General features: G+C 35.6%; 1 protein-coding gene across 1 annotated transcript in view; it reads left to right on the top strand.

Moving 5' to 3' along the window:
- CUNH8orf34 (chromosome unknown C8orf34 homolog) overlaps positions 1-22,186 on the top strand; it is a 404,315-nt gene that overhangs the window by 127,395 nt on the left and 254,734 nt on the right. Inside the window, 1 exon segment of the mRNA XM_046428478.2 lies at positions 7,054-7,082. Within this exon segment, the coding sequence (XP_046284434.2) occupies positions 7,054-7,082 (29 nt within the window).

Raw genomic sequence — 22,186 nt, 5'->3', positions numbered from 1 at the left:
CTCCGTGTTCTCTACTATGTACCATTGGTCTACCAGTCTGTTTTAGTGCCAATACCATGCTCTTCTTGTTACTATTGCTCTGTAATATAGTTTAAGGTCTGGTAATAGCAATGCCACCTAATTTTCTCTTCCTGCTAAGGATTGCTTTAGCTATTCTGGGTCTCTTATTTTCCCAGATGAATTCCATGATTGTCTTTTCTGTTTCATTGAGGAATGCCATTGGAATTTTGATCGGAATTGCATTAAATCTGTGTAGTGCTTTTGGTATAATGGTCATTTTGATAATATTAATTCTGCCTATTTAAGAGCAAGGTAGATCTTTCCATCTTCTTAGGTCTTTGACTTGTCTCTTTAGGGTTCTGTAGTTTTCATTGTGTAGATCTTTCACCTCTTTCATAAAGTCGATTCCCAAGTTTTTTTTTTTTTTTTTTTTTTTTGAGAGTATTGTGAATGGGGTATTTTCCTCATTTTCTTCTCAGAGGCTTTGTCACTGATATACAGAAATGCCTTTGATTTATGGGTATTGATTTTATATCCTGCTACTTTGCTGAATTCATTTACTAGTTCTAGAAGTTTTCTGGTGGAATTTTTTGGGTCTTCTAGGTATAGGAATATATTGTCAGCAAATAGTGCTAATTTAAGTTCCGCTCTTCCTATACATATCCCTTTGATTTCTTTCATCTGTCTAATTGCTCTGGCCAGTGTTTCAAGAACTATGTTGAAAGAGGGCATCCCTGTCTTGTTCCAGTTTTTAGAAGGAATGCCTTCAATTTTTCTCCATTTAGAATGATGTTGGCCTGAGGCTTAGCGTAGATAGCCTTTATGATGTTGAGATGTTCCTGTTATGCCTAGTTTTTCTAGTGTTTTGAACATAAAGGGGTGCTGTATTTTATTAAATGCTTTTTTATATTTATTGACATGATCATATGATTCTTTAAGTCTATTGATGTGATAAGATTTTAAAATAACTTCTAATTATCTTCTGTATTTCTGTAGTGTCTATTGTGATATTACTTTTTTCATCACGTATTAGGTAATTTGATATCTCTCTCTCCTTCTCTTTATTAGCATGGCTAAGGGTCTGTCAATTTTATTTATTTTTCCAAAGAACCAACTTTTTAGTTAGTCAATTTTTTCAGTTGTTTCTTTTATTTCGATTTCATCTCTAATTTTAATTATTTCTTGCCTTCTGCTTTTGCTGCTGGTTTGTTCTTTTTTTCCTAGAGCTTTGAGATGTAGTGTGAGGTCATTTATTTGTTGACTTTTTCTTCTTTTAAGGAATGAACTCCATGCAATGAATTTTCCTCTTAGTACTGCTTTCATAGTGTCCCAGAGATTTCGATGTTGTGTCTATATTCTCATTTACCTCTAAGAATTTTTAATCTCCTCCTTGATGTATTTTGTGACCCATTGTTCACTAAGTAGCATATTGTTTAGTCTCCAGGTGTTGGGAGAAATTTTTATATTTTTTATTTTGTCATTGATTTCCAATTTCATTCCATTATGATCTGATAAAATGCATGGTAGTATCTCTAATTTTTTGTATTTGCTAAGAGTTGCTTTGTGGCATAATATATGTTCTATTTTAGAGAAGGAACCATGTGCTACTGAGAAGAAAGTGTATCTGCTTAATGCAGGTTGAAATATTCTATATATGTCAGTTAAGTCTAAGTTATTGGTTGTGTTATTAAGTTCTATAGTTTTTTAATTCAACTTTTGTTTGGAAGATCTATCCAGTGGTGAGAGAGGTGTGTTAAATTCACTCAAGATTATTGTGTTGTGGTCAATTTGACTCTTGAACTTGAGAAGAGTTTGTTTGATGAACATAGCTGCACCATTATTTGGGGCATATATATTTATGATTGTTATGTCTTGTTGGTGTATGGTTCCCTTGAGCAGTATGTAATGTCCATTTTTATCCCTTTTGATTAACCTTGGCTTGAAGTCTACTTTATTTGATATGAGTAGTGGAAACCCCTGCTTGCTTCCATAGTCCATGTGAGTGGTATGATTTTTCCCAATCTTTCACCGTCAGTCATGTATGTCTTTTCCTATCAGATGTGTCTCCTGGAGGCAGCATATTGTTGGATCTTTTTTTTTTTCCTCCAATCTGCTAGTCTATGCCTTTTGATTGGAGAGTTTAAACCATTAACATTTAGGGTTACTATTGAGACATGGTTTTTATTTCCAGCCATATTTGTTTATTTTTGTTATTTTACTTGAATTCGTTTTCTTCTTTGATTAGGTTTTTCTTTAGTATACTACCTTCCTCTGCTGATTTTCATTGTTCTTTTTCATTTCCTCTTCATGAAATATTTTGCCAAAGATGTTTTGTAGTACCAGTTTTCTATCTATGAATTCTTTTAATTTTGTTTATCGTGGTAGGTTTTTATTTCATCTTCAAATCTAAAGCTGAATTTTGCTGGTTGCAAGATTCTTGGTTGGCACTTATTATCTTTCAGAGCTTGATATATGTTGCTCATGGATCTTCTGGCTTTCAGGATCTGTGTTGAAAAGCCTGCCATTATCCTAATTGATTTTCCCTTATAAGTAATCTGATTCCTTTCTCTTGTGGCTTTTAAAATTCTCTCCTTATTCTGTATGTTGGACATTTTCAATATAATGTGCCTTGGTGTGGGTCTATTGTGATTTTGTACATTCAGCGTACTGTAGTCTTCTTGAATTTGGATTTCCAATTCATTCTTCATGTTTGGAAAGTTTTTTGATATTATTTTGTTGAATAGATTGTTCATTCCTTTGATTTGGAACTCTATGCCTTCCTCTATCCCAATAACTCTTTAAAGTTGTTCTTTTTAGGCTATCCCATATTTCTTGAATGTTCTGCTTGTGGTTTCTTATCATTTTCACTGTGTAGTCTATGTTCTTTTCAAGATGATTTATTTTATCTTCATTGTCTGACATCCTGTCTTCTAAGTGGTCTACTCTGTTGGTGATACTTTCATTTGAGTTTTTAATTTTGTTTATTATTTCTTTAATTTACAGGATTTTTGTTTGTTTTATTATGTAGAACCTCTATCTCTCTGTTGAGGTGATCTTTTGCTTCTTGGATTTGTTTATGTAGCTCATTGTCGAAGTGATCTTTCACTGCCTGTATTTGTTCTCTTATGTCTTCTTTGAGATCCCCAAACATTTTAACCATGTATATCTTGAAATCTTTCTCTGTCTTTTTTCTGCCATAGCTGCCAATGCTTTTAATGATGTGTTGTCTTGATTTGTTTGTGGTATTTTCTACCCTTGTCTTTTCATGTTGCTCGTGTTTCTTTCTTTCCAGCTCTGTGGATCTGGTGTGTTATTGTTTTTACCCTATAGATTTGTAGTGCTCTTGTACGGTTCCAAGATCTCTCCTCTGTGGGGAAGGACAATGTTAACAGATCCCAATATCAACAATACATCACCTATGAACCAATTGTTGTTATTAAGACATTTACAGTTTAGTCTCAATGTCCAGAAATGTTGGATTCAATTGTTATTAAAATATAATCAGGAGTTTCAAAAAAAAAAGGTTTACAGTTTCTGGTGGTGGACAATGAACTGGGAGTCAAACATGAGACTAAATATTGAGGGGAGAAAATATGAGGGTATAGAGTTAATATATCTTAGGAAATGTGAAGGAGAAATCTAGTGAAGAGGGTTAGTAGCAGGAAAATAGATAGGAGGTAATTTGAGGTAGACAATTACATGGGAAGACAGTAGAGTCATAAAACAAACACACATATGTTTTTAGAAAAATACAGGATGTTTAAATAGTATAATTTTGAGGGTGAATGAAGAAGAGAAAAAAAAGGAAAAGAAAGAAAGAAAAAATAGAGAGAAGAAAAAGAAAAATGGGGCTTATGCAATTCCTCTATATTATATTATTCAGGTGACTTAGTCCTCAAAGTCCTATTTCATGCAAAGTTCTTGGTTTTACATAGGTTGGGGATGTGAGGGCCAGAGAATAGAAGTGTAGAAGAGAAAGAAGAAGAGAAAAAAAAAGAGATATTCTTATTAGAGATCCATTTCTTTCTCTTCTCATCCAGTAGGTGGGATTGTCTCATCCAGTAGGTGTCTCTGCCCTCAGGATGGTGTAGGAAATCAGGGTGAGAAGACTGGACCTGTTGTGGAGCATCTGGAAGCAGGGAGTTCTGCTCACCAGTTCCAGCAGGAAATAGCGCCTCATGGGTCTTTTTTTGTGACCACTCATCTGACTTGAGCCCCCAGTGTCATCTCCTTCTCTTGCCTGGAGATTTCCCAAATCCTGATTTCTCTGTTATGCTCCAAACTTTAGTCCTCTCCTCTTTCTTATTTATCAGGTCTCAACTGCTCACACCAGGCAGGCGGCACCCTATTCGCACTGCAGTCCTGTCCAACTAAGAGCTGTTCTTGTGTTGGGTGGCCACTGTGCCAAGTTAATGCTGTTGAGGAAGGGGTAGGAATTGGAAATCAGGTACCTGCTCAAATGGCAATCTGATCTGATAGCCACGCCCACCACAAAATGGCGAGGAAAGTTTTCCAAGATGTAATTGGTCTGCTTCCAGCGCTGGGGTGTCTGGTGATGTGGGGGTAGCTGGGCAATGGCCTTGGGCTACCAAGGTAGGAATAGGTAGAAGCCAAGTGATCTGCGTGGGAGCAGAGTGCAGTCTGGAATTCTGCAGAAGTGCTAATAGGTGTTTCTGCTAAGCCACTTGTGAGCTGCAAGTGGGCTAGAACTGTGGGCTTTGGGTCTAGAGTCCTGAGACTTACTTGAGCCCAGAGGCTCAGATTTCTGGGCAAGTGGTTGCAGCACTGGTGATTTCTATGAAAATTCACTGGCCCCTGTAGATCCAATCTGGGAACTGCCCCTGCCTAATATGGTGATAATGTTGAGCCAAGATGGCGGTAGTCTGCTTTCAGCACCAGGGTGTCTGGTGAGGTTGGGGGAGCCCAGCATGGCATTGTGAAGTGGGTAGATAGCAACTGAGTGACCTGTGTGTGAGTGTAGCAAAGTCTTGGCGATCTGCAGATGTGTTGATAGGTCTAAAATTCTGATTACACATATAGAGCACAATTTTTCATATCTCTGGTTGTATACAAAGTATATTCACACCAATTTGTGTCTTCATACATGTACTTTAGATAATAATGATCATCACATTCCACCATCATTTATAACCCCATGTCCCCTCCCATCCCCTCCAAGCCCTCTGCCCCATCTAGAGTTCATCTATTCCTCCCATGCTTCTGCTCCTTATTCCACTATGAATGAGCCTCCTTATATCAAAGAAAACATTCAGCATTTGGTTATTTAGGATTGGCTAACTTCACTTAGCATTTTCTTCTCTAACTCCATCCATTTACCTGCAAATGCCATGAATAAAATCAATAAATTCTCTTTTATTGCTGAGTAATATTCCATTGTGAATATATGCCGATTTTTTTTTTATCCATTCATCTATTGAAGGGTATCTAGGTTGGTTCCACAATTAAGCTATTGTGAATTGTGCTTCTATAAACATTGATGTGGATGTGTCCCTGTAGTATGTTGTTTTTAAGATCTTTGGGTATAGACCGAGGAGAGGGATAGCTGGGTCAAATGGTGGTTCCATTCCCAATTTTCCAAGGAATCTCCATACTTCTTTCCATATTGGCTGCACCAATTTGCAGTCCCACCAGCAACGTATGAGTGTACCTTTCTGTTACATTCTTGCCAACAATTATTGTTGTTTGTGTTCATAATAGTTGCCATTCTGACTGGAGTGAGATGGAATCTTAGAATAATTTTGATTTGCATATCTCTAAGTGCTAGTGATGATGAACATTTTTTCATATATTTGTTGATTGATTGTGTATCATCTTCTGAGAAGTGTCTGTTCAGGTCCTAGTCTTATTTATTGATTGGGTTATTTGTTTTTTGGTGTTAACTTTTTGAGTTCTTTATATACCCTAGAGATTAGTGCTCTATCTGATATGTGAGGGGTAAAGATTTGTTCCCAAGATGTAGGCTCTCTATTCACCTCACAGATTGTTTCTTTTGCTGCAAAGAAACTTTTTAGTTTGAGTCCGTCCCATTTATTGATTCTTGATTTTAATTCTTGCATCACAGGAGTCTTATTAAGGAAGTTGGGGCCTAATCCCTCATGATAAAGATTAGGGCCTACTTTTTCTTCTGTTAGACACAGAGTCTCTGGTTTTATTCCTGGGTCCTTGATTCATTTTGAGTTGAGTCTTGTGCATGGCCAGTGATAGGGGTTTAATTTCATTTTGTTGCATTTGGATTTCCAGTTTTCCCAGCACCATTTGTTGAAGACAAATTTCTCCAATGCATGTTTTTGGCACCTTTGTCTAATTTAAGATAATTGTAATTTTGTAGGTTAGTCTCTGGGAAAGATCTACCTTGCTCTTGGATAGGCATAATTAATAGTATCAAAATAACCATACTTTCAAAAGCACTATACAGATTTAATGCAATTCCAATCAAAATTCCAATGATATTCCTCCTAGAAATGGAAAAGCAATCATGAAATTCATCTGGAAAAATAAGAGACCCAGAATAGCTAAAGCAATCCTTAGCAGGAAGAGTAAAGCAGGTGGCATCACTATACCAGACCTTAAACCATACTACAGAGCAGTAGTAACAAAAACAGCATGGTATTGGCACCAAAACAGACTGGTAGACCAATGTTACAGAGTAAATCAGTTCTTAAGAAACAAAATTGTAACAGAATAAGTAGTATACTCTATTGTCACCATAACGTAAAGGTGGTTCCACAGTTGTTCTGCCAGTTTGCTCTGCCTCTACCAACCTCTAAGAGATGGGGTACTTGTTTGTTGTCCTTGCATAACTTGCTTGCCCTGTTTCAGCATTTCATGGCTGTCATAGTTGACTTCAGTCCCTAGTTTGTTTTCATTAGTAGACAGTATGTGCTGCATCATTTTGAAGAACAAATGAAAAGAAAATTTAAGTTGGGAGATACACTAGTTTTACAGATGAAGTTTTGTTTTTGCTTGTAATGTTCGGTTGTTGAAGATTGCTTCTAAAATATTTTTTTTCTACAAATCTCTTTTGAATCCCAGGTATTGCAATTTCAGATGAACTTGATAAGGTAAGTTGAACTACATACCTAATGAAAAGAAAATGTGTGATTTCTGTTTTAATCTGCTATCTAAATTAAAGTTAAAACATAAAAATGTTAAAACATAATTTAAGTGTTAACATTTAAAATCTTTCAAAGTTATATAGATTCTCTTATGAATATGTATTACCTGTTCTTTGGAGTTAAGGCCTTTGAAATTTGGTTAGAGAGAACAGAACCACTAAGTAACTGCATTAAAAATGAAAACTAGCAACATTTTATTATGTTAATTGTTTGGATTTGGGCTGTATATAAATGATGATGATGATGATGATGATGATGACGACGACGACGACGACGACGACATAGACACTCACTCAGTCATTAAGTTCAGTCGCTTGTTTTCAGTTTTCTAATATGCCGAGACAATATGATGGTTTGAACAGTGGTAGTTGTGAAGTTGCTGGGAGAGGTTTGATTAAGAATGTGTTTTCACACCAGTGTCAGTAGCACCACCAATGGATTGACTGTGGGAGTTGCAGAAAAATTAGTCAAAGATGATTCCTAGATTCAGGAAATCATGAAGGAGGTAAACTGAGGTGATGCTTACCAAAATTGGAAAAACCTAGGGAAAGACCAAATTTGTCAGGTGGTGGATAACATAAGAGTTCTCTGTAGGATCATTTGTTTGAATTCTCTATTAAGTATGTTTTTATGAGTTGATACTTTGTGAGGGAGATTTGATTCACTGGGATAGAAGTTTCCAATTTTTTAATTTTTTTTTTTTTTTAGTGTCAGGACCCCTTATATAAATTGTGGAAGGATCCCAAACAGCTTTGAATTATGCTGATTATTATATACACCAATATTTTCCATGTTAGAAATTAAAACTGGTAAAAATTTCACATGCTTATATCATTTTAGAAGAAGTAATGACTAAAACCAGTACTTTAACACGAATAACCTGTATGTATGAAAATGCTTTATTTTCCAATGCAAAATAATTATTGAGAAAGTTATCTTGTTCATGTTTTTGGAAACCTCTTTACGATCTGGCTGTGCAGAAAACTGTTGAATTTCTTTATTTGTTTCTGTATTCAGTCTGTTATAATTTTTTGGATAAAAAAATCAGGCATCAGAAATATAGTTAGAAAAGGGAGAAGCACTTAGAAATATAGTCTTCATCAATATTTGATGACTATCTGTTTAGATATCTCTCTAAACAAAAACTATATTGAAATCTGGCTTGGTGCCTAGATAGATAGATTGAAAGAACATGATAGAAACTATTGTACAAAATTGGAATCATTTGAATCATGACACTTTAAAATAACCTACAATATAAAAATTGTATTAACAGAAACAATAAATAAAGTTTGTATTCTACCTGAAATAGGAATATACCCGTTGAATTTTGCACCATAAAAATGCATTTCTGACTCACTAAAAAATGAATAAGATATAGGCATAAACATTAATATATTCAGATAATGTAATAAATCATCATAATGTTTTAAGACTAGTTTGGTTTCTATCTGTACTAGTGCCATACAAAACTAGATCTTGACTATATAGAATAGCCTGGGTGATGAGGGACAGGTGTGATCTGGATTTCTTCAGCAATTCCTGCCCTGCTCTGTATGTCCCTCGTTGTTTTACCCTGTTAGTGTCCTTATGCCACGACCTCCCTTACAATTTTCAAAAACTTAAGATTTCTATGCCTTGCATTTGTGAACTATGTTCATTTTAAGTACTACATATAATCATCATCACTTCTAAATTCATTTACTTTTTCTAATATAGTCTGCAAAACCCTGGCTGACTATACCTTGTATGGGGTTGTTCCTCTTCTTGGTTTTCTTCTCCCCTTTGCCCTGTTCTCTGACTTGTGGTGGCATTGGTGTCTGTACCATTTTCGGTGAGAAAAAAAAAAAAAAAAAACATTTATTATTCCTTGTGCTGACATGGATGTAACTCTCACCGGGTAAGTTGTGAATACCCTAACACTTGGTTAAGTACCATCCTCAGGACATATCCTTCCCCTCACGCTCTCTTTCTTCTCAGCCTTAGGTCAGGAAAGTGTCCATTTAATGGAATTGAAAGACTCTGTCAGTTTTCATTTACTTACATAATATTTCTATTTTTGAAAACTTTATGGAAATTCCTAAAATTTCTTTGCACATTTATTTTCACTTTTATTGAGGATGCTGACAGTTATCATAAATAACACTATTACTGAAAAATATTTAGGTCAGTGCAAAAAAAAAAAATAAAACTTGATCCTACTCTTCTTGCATTTGATTTTCAAGGGTGCCAGGGCTATGGCCACCAATCTTTGCTTGCCTGGAGAGCGCCCTTGGCTAAGTGGGAGAAACTGTCCTATAGCACCCCCTGGTGACCATGAAGCTCATAGTCCAGAACTTTCCTGAATAGGCAGAAGTGAAGCTCAGGCAGCTGCGAAGAAACAGTCAATCAGAGTGTTTTGCGGTTTGTGTTGGCCTGGCCCCTGTGTCTTCAATGTAATAAGGAAAGTAATTACAGACCCTTTCTTTTAATCTTCCCTTCATGTTTTTGAGGTTTCATTAAAGGTGTATTCTTCTTAACCTTTATAAAACATTGCTCTTTTATTCTCACATTCCAATTCACCTGTCATTTTGTTGAAATCATTTTTTTTCTGTGACCTTTAAAGTTAGTTGACAAATTCTGATTAAAGTAATAAGAATTTTTAGTTCTACTTAAATAAAAAAAATAAAAGAGTAATATTACTGTTAGGGCCTTTTTAAAATTGTGAGAACGCTATCATTACTTATTCTTTAGTCTTTTCACTTCCTTCTTTAGCCAGTATTTGGTTTTCCTTGGTTTTATAATAAATTAAAACTACACCAATTTATTATCTTAAAGTTCTGTGGTTTAGAAGTTCAGCATGAGTCCCTCTGAGGTAATGTCGAGGTGCTCCTCGGGGCTGCAGTCCTTCCTGAAGGTTCTAGGGAAAATCTCTTTCTCTGCCTTCTTCCAGCTTCTAGAGGTTGTTCTGTTCTTTAGTGCCTGGTCCCTTTGCTATACCTGAGAGCCAGCAATGTCTTATCACTCATTTCATGTGTAGAAAGGCTCTTTGCTTTTCCAGAATCATGTTAAGTTGGGGCCACATGGCTAATCCAGATAATCTTCCCATCTCAAGGTCTTCAACTTTAATCATACAGAGTTCTTTTGGCTATGTTATGTAACATATTTATTATCATTACCATTATTCACTATCTTGGCATTTTCTAGCTATGTGGCCCACAGGTTTTAGGGGTTAGGATGTAGACATTTTTGAGAGGTCATCATTTTGCCTATACAGCCACTATCCAATTTCACATGGTAGTATTTTGTATATATATGAGTATGTGTAATTTTATTACATATATATATATATATAATTTATTAATGTATAATTGATACAATTATTAATATATGACTATTTTAATTTTATTAATATATAATTATATATATAATATTCAGGCTCCTATACTTTGAATTTACCCTTCAAAATGCCATATCGTAGACACTGTTAGTGCCATCCCAGTTCCCCGTTACTAAGGCAGTGTGATCTATCCTTCCACTACCCCATTAGGTGCTTATGATCTTACTCTTCTCCCAAGGGTTGTATCAACCCAGTGGGATTTATCATAACCAGAGATCCCTGAGTTGGTCTTCAGCCCATGACTGACTGGGCTCTGAGCTCCTTGTCCACATTCCAGAGCTCTGTATGGGATCGTCTTGAGAGGAGCCTTAAACCAAAGGCATATCTTTGCCTAGCTTCTCTGTCTTCTCCTGCTTCCTTTATTTTCTTAAAGGTTTCACTTGAGAGAACCCCTTAATAAACCACTTTCTCAGTCTCTGATTCTAGGAAACTCTAGCTAAGATGAAGCACCTAAGGAACCTACCTAAAGCAGAATCCTGTGAAAAAATTTCCTAAACTCCCTGCTACCTGCCATATTAAGTACAGATTTGTTATGCTAGAATTAAGTCTTTTTAAAAATTTTTTATAGCTATAGATGGACAGAATGCCCTTATTTTAATTGTTTATTTTTATGCGGGGCTGAAGGTCAAATCCAGGGCCTCATGCATGCTCGGCAAGTGCTCTGCCACTGAGCTACAGCCCCAGCCTCTAGAATTAAGTCTTTATCTGGGCCCACATTTGTATTCTAGATCTTATATTCCTTTTCTTCTCTATTCAGACTTTGTATTGAACTCAGTACTGCACTTTACTTTGTACTGTACATACTTTGATAGGATCAGAAAGCCAGAGTATAGTACCTCCAGGTCATACTTTTATTTATTCCCAAATTTTTGTGCATGCCATTTCTTTCCTTCTCTCCAACTGATATCCATCCTTCAAACTCCAGCCTTCCCTGGACAGCCTTGCAGAGAGCAAGGTCGTTTTTCATAGTCCCTTGAAGGATACAGTGACTTCATCCCAATGACATTCCTTGTCTCATATTGTGGGTTTTTGTGTTCACTGATTAAAGATGTACCTTAGTATTATGGAAAAATCCATAGATAGACCTTGGCTTGAATCCTGGCTCCTGTCATTACTACACAGCCCCTAGGAAGGTATCACAGATGCTGAGCTTGAGTTCTTTCTGTGTAATATTTAGGGGGTTTAATAACTATTAAAATGATATTAGGGGCTGGGGTTGTGGCTCAGTGATAGAGCACTTGCTTCGCATGTGTGGGGCACTGGGTTCCATCCTCAGCAACACAAAAATAAAAAATTTTTAAAAAGGTATTGTGTCCATATACAACTAAAAATAAAAAAGAATTTTTTTCTTTTTTAAAAAAGTGACATTAATTTCCTGATATAGAATAATTGGGGTAGATAGCTAAAATATCCCAAATATGAACATTTCAAAGTACTATATGGTAAAATCATTTCACAGGGAATAGAACATAGGAAAAATTAAACCTCCTGCACAAAATGTAGGTTTGAGGTTCTGTAGTGTTGTTGTAGTTTTGCCACAATTGAATTTTTTTGTTTCTGTTTTACTGCACCAGAGCTCCAACTCAGGCCTCATGCATAGTAGGCAAGCACTCTGCCATTGAACTACATCCCTGGCCCACAACTGAACTTTTTATCAGTGTTGTCACCATCCATAGGATCACAGCAAACCAGGTGTTCATGGGAAACTAATCATTCCCTCTACTGAATCCTGAGAAATTTGTCTTCCATTTATCCTTTTGAAGCAGATGCTGTAATCAACAATGTTCTCAAAAATATTCTTATACTTCAGTGCACCAAAAGATACTGTCAACAGAATGAAATGGCAACTCATGGAACAGGACAAACATTCACAAGTAATAAAACTGATGAGGGGCAATGATCTAGGATGTTTAACAAACCCCTGCAACTCTTCAACCAAAAAACAAATAACTTGGTTAAAAATGAGCAAAGAACTTGAAGTGACTTTTCCCCAAAGATGATATATAGAAGGCCAACAATTATTTGAAAAGGTGCTCAATATCACTGAGCATTGGAAAAATCTAAATCAAAACCACAGTGGGTTGCTTTCTCCTCTTGCCTATTGTGATCAATGCTGCTATGAACATGTACTGAACATTCCAAGTATCTGTTGGAGACTCTACTTTCAATGAGGTCTTAGTCTATGCCTAATGGATATGTACAACATATCCATTCTCATATCCATTAGGATGCTACTACAAGAAAAAAAAATGAACAATAGAAAATAGTAAGTGTTGGTAAAGATGTGGAGAAATTGGGAGTCTTGTGCACTGTTGCTGGGAATATCAAATGGTGCAGCCACTATGGAAAACAGTATGGCACTTCTTCAAATAATTAAAAATAGAGTTACCATGGACCATGATTTTAATGTTTGTTTCCTTCTACAAGTCATGTTAGAACTTAATATCCAATGTAATGATATTAAGTACAGGACCTTCAGAAATAGAGTAGGTCACAAGTTGTTCCCCTCAAGAATAAGATTATTTTCTTTATAAAAGTGCTTTGGGCAGCCTGTTTGGCCTGTGCCATATGAGGACATGTTTGTTCATCCTCTCCTTCAAGTGAGCAGCAAGAAAGCTCCATTGTGGAAGCAGACACTAAATCTTCTGGCATCTTGATCTTGGGCTTCTCAGCCTCTGGAACATGAGAAATAAATTTCTCTTGTTGTTTAAATTACTCAGTCTAAGATGTTGTACTATACTAGAGGCATGGATGAAGATCTCATTGAAAGTAGAGTCTCTAATACATACTTGGATATTCGTGTTCATAGCAGCATTGATCACAATAGGCAAGAGGAAAAAGCAACCCAAAAGTTCATTGAAAGATGAAGTCATAAGAAAAATGCAGTGAACGCACACAATGGAATATTATCCATTCTTCAAAAGAAGAAAATATGGTCACATATACAACTTGTGTGAACTTTGAAGACCTGTGTTACACGAAATAAACCAGTCATAGACAAATATCATGAGATATCACGTATATGAGGTAAAGTAGTCACATTTATAGATGCAGAAACAGAAAGGTAGTTGTCAAGGGTTGGGTGAAGGGAGATGCGGAGCAGTTTTTTAATGACTCTAGAATTTGTTTTGCAAGATGAAAGATGTCTGCTCAACATTGGTAGGCCCAGAGACTGAACAATAATGTGAATACATATAGTGCACCTGAATGATACCTTAAAAGTGGTTGTGATATTAATTTTATATTATGCATATTTAACTACAAATAAATACATGCATTTAGTGCTTTAGTACATTTGCTTTTACTACAATGTATCTATACTTTGACTAAATAAGACCATTACTTTAACAGGAATTCTTACAATAACGTCCACCCACCTAGACAGATGTTTTAATGAAAAAGCAAATTTCTGTTAGAACAATTCCAGTGGAAATCTCAATAGTGAAGGAGAGGACATGCCTCTCTGATGTTCTTTCTAGCTTAAGAAAAAAAATATATGTTGGAGGATTTAGAGATAGAGGCAATCCACATATATTTTAGAAAACTCATCAGAAATACTGCTATCATTCATTCCATGTTGAATGATAGTGAGGTTGACTTTTAGTTCTTGAATCTTTAAACAGATGCATAATGATAATAAACATCATGAATAATAATGTACTATTTAGTGTGTGCTGTATTTTAGACCCTGGGGAAGTATTTCATATAGTTTATCCATTTATCTCAATAAAAATAGCTGACACTCTTGAGAACCTTCTATGTGCCAGTCACTATTCTAAATGATTTATCTCATTTATCTTGTTCAGTATTTACTAATGCCCTGTGAAATAGGGATTATTATTGCCACTTGAAGAATGAGAAAGTTGGACAGAAAGGAGGTACGAAATTTACCAAATATTATATAGATAGAAAATAACTCTAGAACCCAAGCTCTTAACAGTTGTATTTATGGGATGGAAACTATGACTCCCCAGTTGAACAGATAGAATAACAGGAACTCTTAGAGTCTTATAAGTTCCCCTCAGTCCCATAGTAAGTGGAAAAGCTAAAATCCAAACCCAGAAATTTGCTGTTCAGAGTCTGTACTCTCAGCCTCTGCAGTGGGTTATGTTCATTATTTCCTATTGTTTTGGCTCCTGGTCCAGAATAATCACTGGAGTGATAACTGCTCTTGTTATTATTAGCCATCTTTTCCCATAGTGCCTGCTATTGTGTGGAATATACTAAACGTTGGGTAAATAATGGCAAAGTAAATAATTATCCAGAGCTTACTAAATATTTGTTCTTCTCTTTAAGTTGTTCTTTTTTTATGGACTTTTCCCATTTCTTCCCCCACCACTATCAAGACATTTTATTAAGATCTGATTTAATGTGGTATTAATCTAGAAAAATGGTTAAGACAGTGTCATGGTCTTGCTTACACTGTTTCAGCATAAAGTTTAAATATGTGACGGGGGCGGGGGGACTGAGTAGGCAGAAGAGGAAAGATGGTTTAACAAGCACATAGTGTAATGAGCATTGTGTAAGGGCTTAAAGCACACATTCACACTCATCTCCACAGCCCTGTGACAAAGCTCCTGATATCTTCATCTTACACATAAGAAAATTGATGTCCACAGAGTTTGGCAACTTGAGCAAATTTACAGACATAGATAATTTATTGCTAAACTCAGATCTGAACAGACTGAAACCCCAAAGCCATTCTCTTAACTATTTTATTATTTTGCCTCTCTAAAAAGTTAAGAGGGTCAAAGCAAGCCAGTTCTAATTTATATCAGGCTGGCCAAGAGGGTGATATTGGAATTCAGTGCGGACATAATGTGCCAAAGGCCACTAGCCCCCTCGACGGTGGTTTTATTAAATGTACCAGTACAAGGGGTGAAATGTTAACTTCTTTGAAGTAAGGATGTCTTTTCACCAGATATTTTTGTATTGCCATTCACCTTCTGCTAATTTTTCCCTGGAAAAACAAATCTGTATTTTGTTGCTTTTTTGTTTTGTTTTGTCATTACTTGGAGAATTGAATGGTTTGGGGATTTCTGCTATCTAACAGAGCGTACTAAATCACTCTGACCCTTTTATCTTGCTTTTCTTCTGAGTTCCAAAGTCTCTTGTGCACTCATGTGTGACCCAGGTACCCAACACGTGGAATTTTTGGAAGTAGGGAAAAATCCATAGAACTATTTTATATGCTATTTTGGTTAGTTGTATGTTTGATTTTTAACAAGTTAACACTTCTATTAAGGGAAATAGGTATATGTTTTACTATGTGTTCTGTCAGGATGGTTCTTGTTTGTTGTGAAGAACCTATTTTTCAAAAATAAAATGTAGGAAGGGACAATCAAAGAAAATACTGAAATTTATATCACAGACAAAGCTTTGTATTATAATTATAGGGTGCTTCTAGAGATAGAGAATAAAAACAGCTGAATTCCACTAAAACTGAATGAGAGTCTGTTCACAGGGGGAGAAATCCTTCTTGACTATATGAGAAGATTCCAGTCTTGTTTAAAATGAGAAAAATGCAAATTAAACACCCCTGCTTATCAATCAGGTTCACAGAAATCTCCAAGTTTGTCAAAATACCCTTTTGACAAGGCTTTGGGGAAAGGCACTTTCACACATTGTGGTGGGAATGCAGAGTGGCACAAACACCACAAAGGAGCATGTTGGGTGACATCAGATGTTCAATTATCCGTGGATTAAATAATACTATTTTTTTTAGAAAAATATGAAAAGATTTATACATGTGACTATATATTGTCATACTGTTTTAATAGCAAAAGGGTGGAAACAATCAAATGTCCATTAAAAGAATACTGGATCGGGCTGGGGATGTGGCTCAAGCGGTAGCACGCTCGCCTGGCATGCGTGTGGCCCGGGTTCGATCCTCAGCACCACATACAAACAAAGATGTTGTGTCCGCCAAAAAATAAATATTAAAAAAATTTCTCTCTCTCTCTCTCTTTTAAAAAAAAGAATACTGGATCAATTTTAGTGTATCCACACAATAGAGAATTATACAGCTATAAGAATGAAAAATAGTATCTTATTATATGGAATGATCCCCAGAATATATTTTTAAATGACAAAGACAAGGAGAGAAAATGTGATTGTAGTGTACTTCCATTCATCTAATTGAGTATAGTGAAATATACTTGCATAGTCACTTAGATTAAAACCAAAAACAATAGCAAAACTTGTCAAACTGTAAAACACACACACACACACACACACACACACACATACACACACACACCTTCATATACACATAAATTTTTTTTAAAGTTACCTATGGCAGAGGGGAAGGTATAGAATAAAGAGTAGAAATAAGAAAAGGTGTAGAGAAGAAAGAATAAGGATAAAATATTGACTTCTTAAAATTTTGGATGTCCATTCACATGTGACCATTAGAACCATTTGGAACTTCTAAAATGTTTTTCATAATTTAAAACAAAGTTTCATCTTGAAACAGTAATTTCTTATAATCTAAGGCAAAATAAAAAAAAATGAACACAACTGTCTTTCAGGCTGATGACATAAACATGTTGAGATGAATTAGTTCAAGTCATTATAAGCAGCGACTTGCTTGTCTCCCAGGGGTTTAGACTCTGAGGACTTCCAACTCACTCTCAAATGGTTTTTAGTACCTGTTGTTAGTTTACAGTGTTGATGTCATTATAATGAGATTGTTGTCTATGTTTTGTGTGATAAATAAAAAAAAAACTCTGTTGATATCCTTAAGAACTAAAATTTTTTGGCACGTGGAATGCAAATAAATATGTAAATTCAACAAATTTAAATAAAAATTCTGTAATTCTACTTGAAAATGGTAGATATCTCTATATCCTTAAGAACTCAATACTGGATATGATCAGAAAACCACAAATTGGCAAACATCATAGTAATTGATGCAGGTAAGGGTCAACAAAGGGTGTTAAAATTAGTAGGTGAAATTTTGATGAATTTCAGGATATCTACCTATTCTCAAAGTTATGCCTCTTCTACTCAGAAATTGCTTATTGGTTAACAAGAGAAAAGTAGCAATTTTATATAAGAGACAACTGGACGATACCCTTAACCTAGTGATCAGGGTTCATACAACTAGTGATGGGAAAAATCAACATCCTGTGCCCTTGATATGAAAAGAATATCTCACTTCTGTGTTATTCTGTTCAAAAATGCATACCTTGAATATAATCATGAGGAAACATTTGAAAATTGTAAATAGAAGGATTCACATATATGTAAATGTTAAAATGTTATCCAAAATTATAATGGAAAATATCAACCAACATTATTGTTATTATTGAATCAATAATAAACATTTTGGAAGTCCAGGAAAAGGGGGTACAGGACTTCTTTGTTGTTTTTCTTTCTTTTTGCAACTTTCTGTAAGTATGAATTATTTAGCAGTATTAAAAAATACAGGGATTCCACCTCTTGGGTCCCCTTCTTCCTCCGGGAGAATTGTTTTCTGCTGTCCTTTAATAAACTTCTAATTTCTACTCTGAAAAAAAAAGGGGCTGGGGATGTGGCTCAAGCAGTAGCGTGCTTGCCTGGCATGCGTGCGGCCCGGGTTCCATCCTCAGCACCACATACAAACAAAGATGTTGTGTCTGCCGAAAACTAAAAATAAATAAATATTAAAAATTCTTCCTCTTCTCTCTCTCTCTCTCTCTCTCTCTCTCTCTCTCATCTCTAGCAGTCAGAGAAATGCAAATCAAAACCACCCTAAGATACCATCTCACTCCAGTTAGATTGGCAGCCATTATGAAGTCAAACAACAACAAGTGCTGGCGAGGATGTGGGGAAAAGGGTACACTTGTACATTGCTGGTGGGACTGCAAATTGGTGCAGCCAATTTGGAAAGCAGTATGGAGATTTCTTGGAAAGCTGGGAATGGAGCCACCATTTGACCCAGCTATTCCCCTTCTCGGTCTATTCCCTAAAGACCTAAAAAGAGCATGCTACAGGGACACTGCTACATCGATGTTCATAGCAGCACAATTCACAATAGCAAGACTGTGGAACCAACCTAGATGCCCTTCAATAGATGAATGGATAAAAAAAATGTGGCATTTATACACAATGCAGTATTACTCTGCATTAAAAAATGACAAAATCATAGAATTTGCAGGGAAATGGATGGCATTAGAGCAGAGTATGCTAAGTGAAGCTAGCCAATCCCTAAAAAACAAATGCCAAATGTCTTCTTTGATATAAGGAGAGTAACTAAGAACAGAGTAGGGAGGAAGAGCATGAGAAGAAGATTAATATTAAACAGGGATGAAAGGTGGGAGGGAAAGGGAGAGAGAAGGGAAATTGCATGGAAATGGAAGGAGACCCTCAGAGTTATACAAAAGTACATACAAGAGGAAGTGAGGGGAAAGGGAAAAATAATACAAGGGGGACAAATGAATGTCAGTAGAGGGGGCAGAGAGAGAAGAGGGGAGGGGAGGGGAGGGGGGTAGTAGAGGATAGGAAAGGCAGCAGAACACAACAGACACTAGTATGGCAATATGTAAATCAATGGATGTGTAACTGATGTAATTCTGCAATCTGTATATGGGGTAAAAATGGGAGCTCATAACCCACTTGAATCAAAGTGTGAAATATGATATATCAAGAACTATGTAATGTTTTGAACAGCCAACAATAAAAAATTAAAAAAAAATAAAATAAATGCAATGTAAAAATTTAAAAAAATACATATTTCCTAGCTTTATGCTATTATCAACTCAATTATTAGTATGCCTAATGCCAAGATTCTAATCTATAAAAATTATTTCATATTGAGAGGAATCAGGGGTCCTTGGAATAATGGCTAATTCCAGGTCTGGAGCATGGAATGTACAAAAATAAATAGCTATATCTTGTCCTTACTAGAAAGCAAGAACTCTGTCAAAGATCACTAAGATTGTATCAAAGAAGCTCAGGAGCCAAGTAAATTCATCTCCCACTGGTAAGAGTCGAGAAAATTTGAAAATGAGTAAGAATAACTGTAGTGTAGTGAGTTGTATCATGAATGTTTGTGTCTACATTTTCATCCCCCAAACCTGTTGTCTTTGGAGGGTGTTAGGGGACCAAAATTATTATTTTAAAAAACTGATAAAAGGAAAGAAAAAAATGTTGAATCTGCATCTTTTCTATACAGATTTATGTCAGGGTAAGCAAATATATAATGACAGGAAGTTCCTCTTTTCAAAAATATTCCAGTAAATAAATGAGTATGGAATTATAAAATTAGATAATGGCCCTTTGGCAATTGTTGGTGAATTAATGAATCTAAGCAAAATGATCAATGCCGCCAACATCAATGTAAAGGAGAGTCCTTGAGACATTATGAGCCTCCTCTGGATGAAACTAGAGCTGTTCTCTCTGAAGTAGTGTTGGCAAAGACAAAAACAACAACAGACTTTCATCCAGATCTAAGTGCTAATTTGCAGAAATTTCAGAGGGCAGAGGAACATTCGCAACCACATCACAGGGATACAAAAGGGAATAAATGCAGTGTGCAAAACTTACAGCATAAAAAGCTCCCAAACTCAGATCTTTGACCAACAAAGGATTACATGAGAAAAATGAAGCAGGGGAAGAGAATCTATCAATTAAAATAAATAAAAAAGACTTTTAGTCAGTTACAATATGTGAAATATTATTTAGATATTGACTTGTGCCACTAAGGAGATAATCAGGGAAATTAGAAAACTGAATATCTGTAGATATTAAATAATTATGGTTGATTTATGGTTTGGTAAGATAATGGTATTGTATTTACTTACCAAAAGACACTGTGCTCTTTTTAGAAATACAAACTGGAACATTTACAAGTGATACGATATGATGAATGGGATTTACTTTGACATAATCAGGACAAGGCAGGGGAATGTAGAAGAGATGAGGGGGAAGACAAAGGTGAAGTGCATTCACCCATGAGTTGATAATTGATGAAAATATGTGCAAGTACAAAGGAGTTCATTTTATCATTCTCCCTAGCCTTGCATCAGTGTGAAAATATCCATAATAAAGAGTAAAAAGTTTTAGGTCATGGGTAGGAGGGTGCAGAAACGAAGGAGGGATGATATTGGGCACCTTTGATTGCTGGCAGACATGTTTGATACATTTTGATAGGCTTTTGAATTTGATTTTCACAACAATCTCATGAGATAGTTATGCTTTTTCTGTTTCACAAATAAGGAAATGGAAGTTAGAATGATTAAATGATCTCACCTCTGGTCCTTGTTAGATTTGGAATAAATCCTCATCTCCTGGCTTCTGATACCACAACAGTCTAACTCAAAATCCATGCCTTTTTATATTGTACCATAAAATGAAAAAATATGAAAACAGATTTAATGTATTATTTTAACAACTTTATTGAGATGTAATTCACACATCATAAAATTCACCTCTTTAAAATGTATAGTTTAGTGGTTTTTAATATATTCACAGAGTTGTGAAATCATCACCATAACCTAAGTTTAACATTTTTTTTTCTTTTTGGTACTGGGGTTGAAGTTGGGGGCATTTTACCACTGAACCACATTACCAGCCCTTTTTATAAAAAATTTTTTATTTTGAGACAGGGTCTCACTAAGTTGCTTTGGGCCTTGCTAAGTTGTTGGGGCTGGTCTCAAACTTGTGATCAACCTGCCTCAGCTGCTGGGATTGCAGGCATGTATCACTGCACGTGGCTAAGTTTACATCATCATCACCTCCCCACAAGAAACTCTGAACCCATTAGCAATTCCTCCAAGTCCCTCTATCTCTTCAGTTCTAAACAACTTTCTATCTCTCTAGATTTGTGTATTCTGGAAATTTCATATAAATGCATCCATACAATATGTAGTCTTTTGGGACTGTCTTCTTTCACTTAGCATGTTTTCAGGATTCACCCATGTTGTAGAGAAGCCTCAGTATTCCGTCCATTTTCTTTCTGAATAATATTCCATTGTATGGCTATGCCTCATTTTGTTTATTCATTCATTGATAAACATTTGAGCTATTGTATTTTTTCAGCTATTAGAAATAATGTTTTTAGGAATATTCATATGCAAGTTTTGTATGGACATGTGTTTTCATTCCTCTTGGATATATATCTAGGAATAGAATGCTGAACCAAATGGTAACTCCAAATTTAACTTTTAAAGAATCACTAAACTGTTTTCTGTAATGGAGGCACTATTTTATAAAGTGTAAGGGTTCCATTTTCTCCACCTTTTGCTGTTCCTCATTATCGCCTGTCTTTGAAATGACCCAACCATCCTCATGAGTGTGAAGTGGTATTTTATTGTGGTTTTGATTTATATTTCCCCGGTGACTAATGATGTTCATAATGCATTGTTGAATCATTTATCACCTCAACTTTAGTCATTCTTTCATTTACTCAACAAATCTTTTTTGAGTACCTTCTGTATGCCAGATTTCAGAAAAGAAGAAATGACTGTTCACATGTAACTGTGACTTGGTAGTAAGAAGATGAGCAAAGTCTATTCTGATTGCTTTCATTTTCTTACTGAAATGATAAGCAACATCAATTGGCCAAGAGAGGTCTGGAAGCTAACTAAGGAATGAAAATTTACCTCAATCAAAAGGGAAAGAAAATCCACACCCAAATTAATGGAACTTCAGCTAACCTAGCATATGTTCTCTTGTAAATCATAATACA

This window comes from Marmota monax, unplaced genomic scaffold (assembly GCF_021218885.2).
Source record: "Marmota monax isolate L192 unplaced genomic scaffold, Marmota_monax_Labrador192_F-V1.1 WCK01_AAM20220418_F8-fsc00044, whole genome shotgun sequence".
NCBI classification, from domain to species: Eukaryota; Metazoa; Chordata; class Mammalia; order Rodentia; family Sciuridae; genus Marmota; species Marmota monax.
Note: the sequence above shows the minus strand (reverse complement) of the source record. Positions and strands in the feature narration are given on the sequence as shown.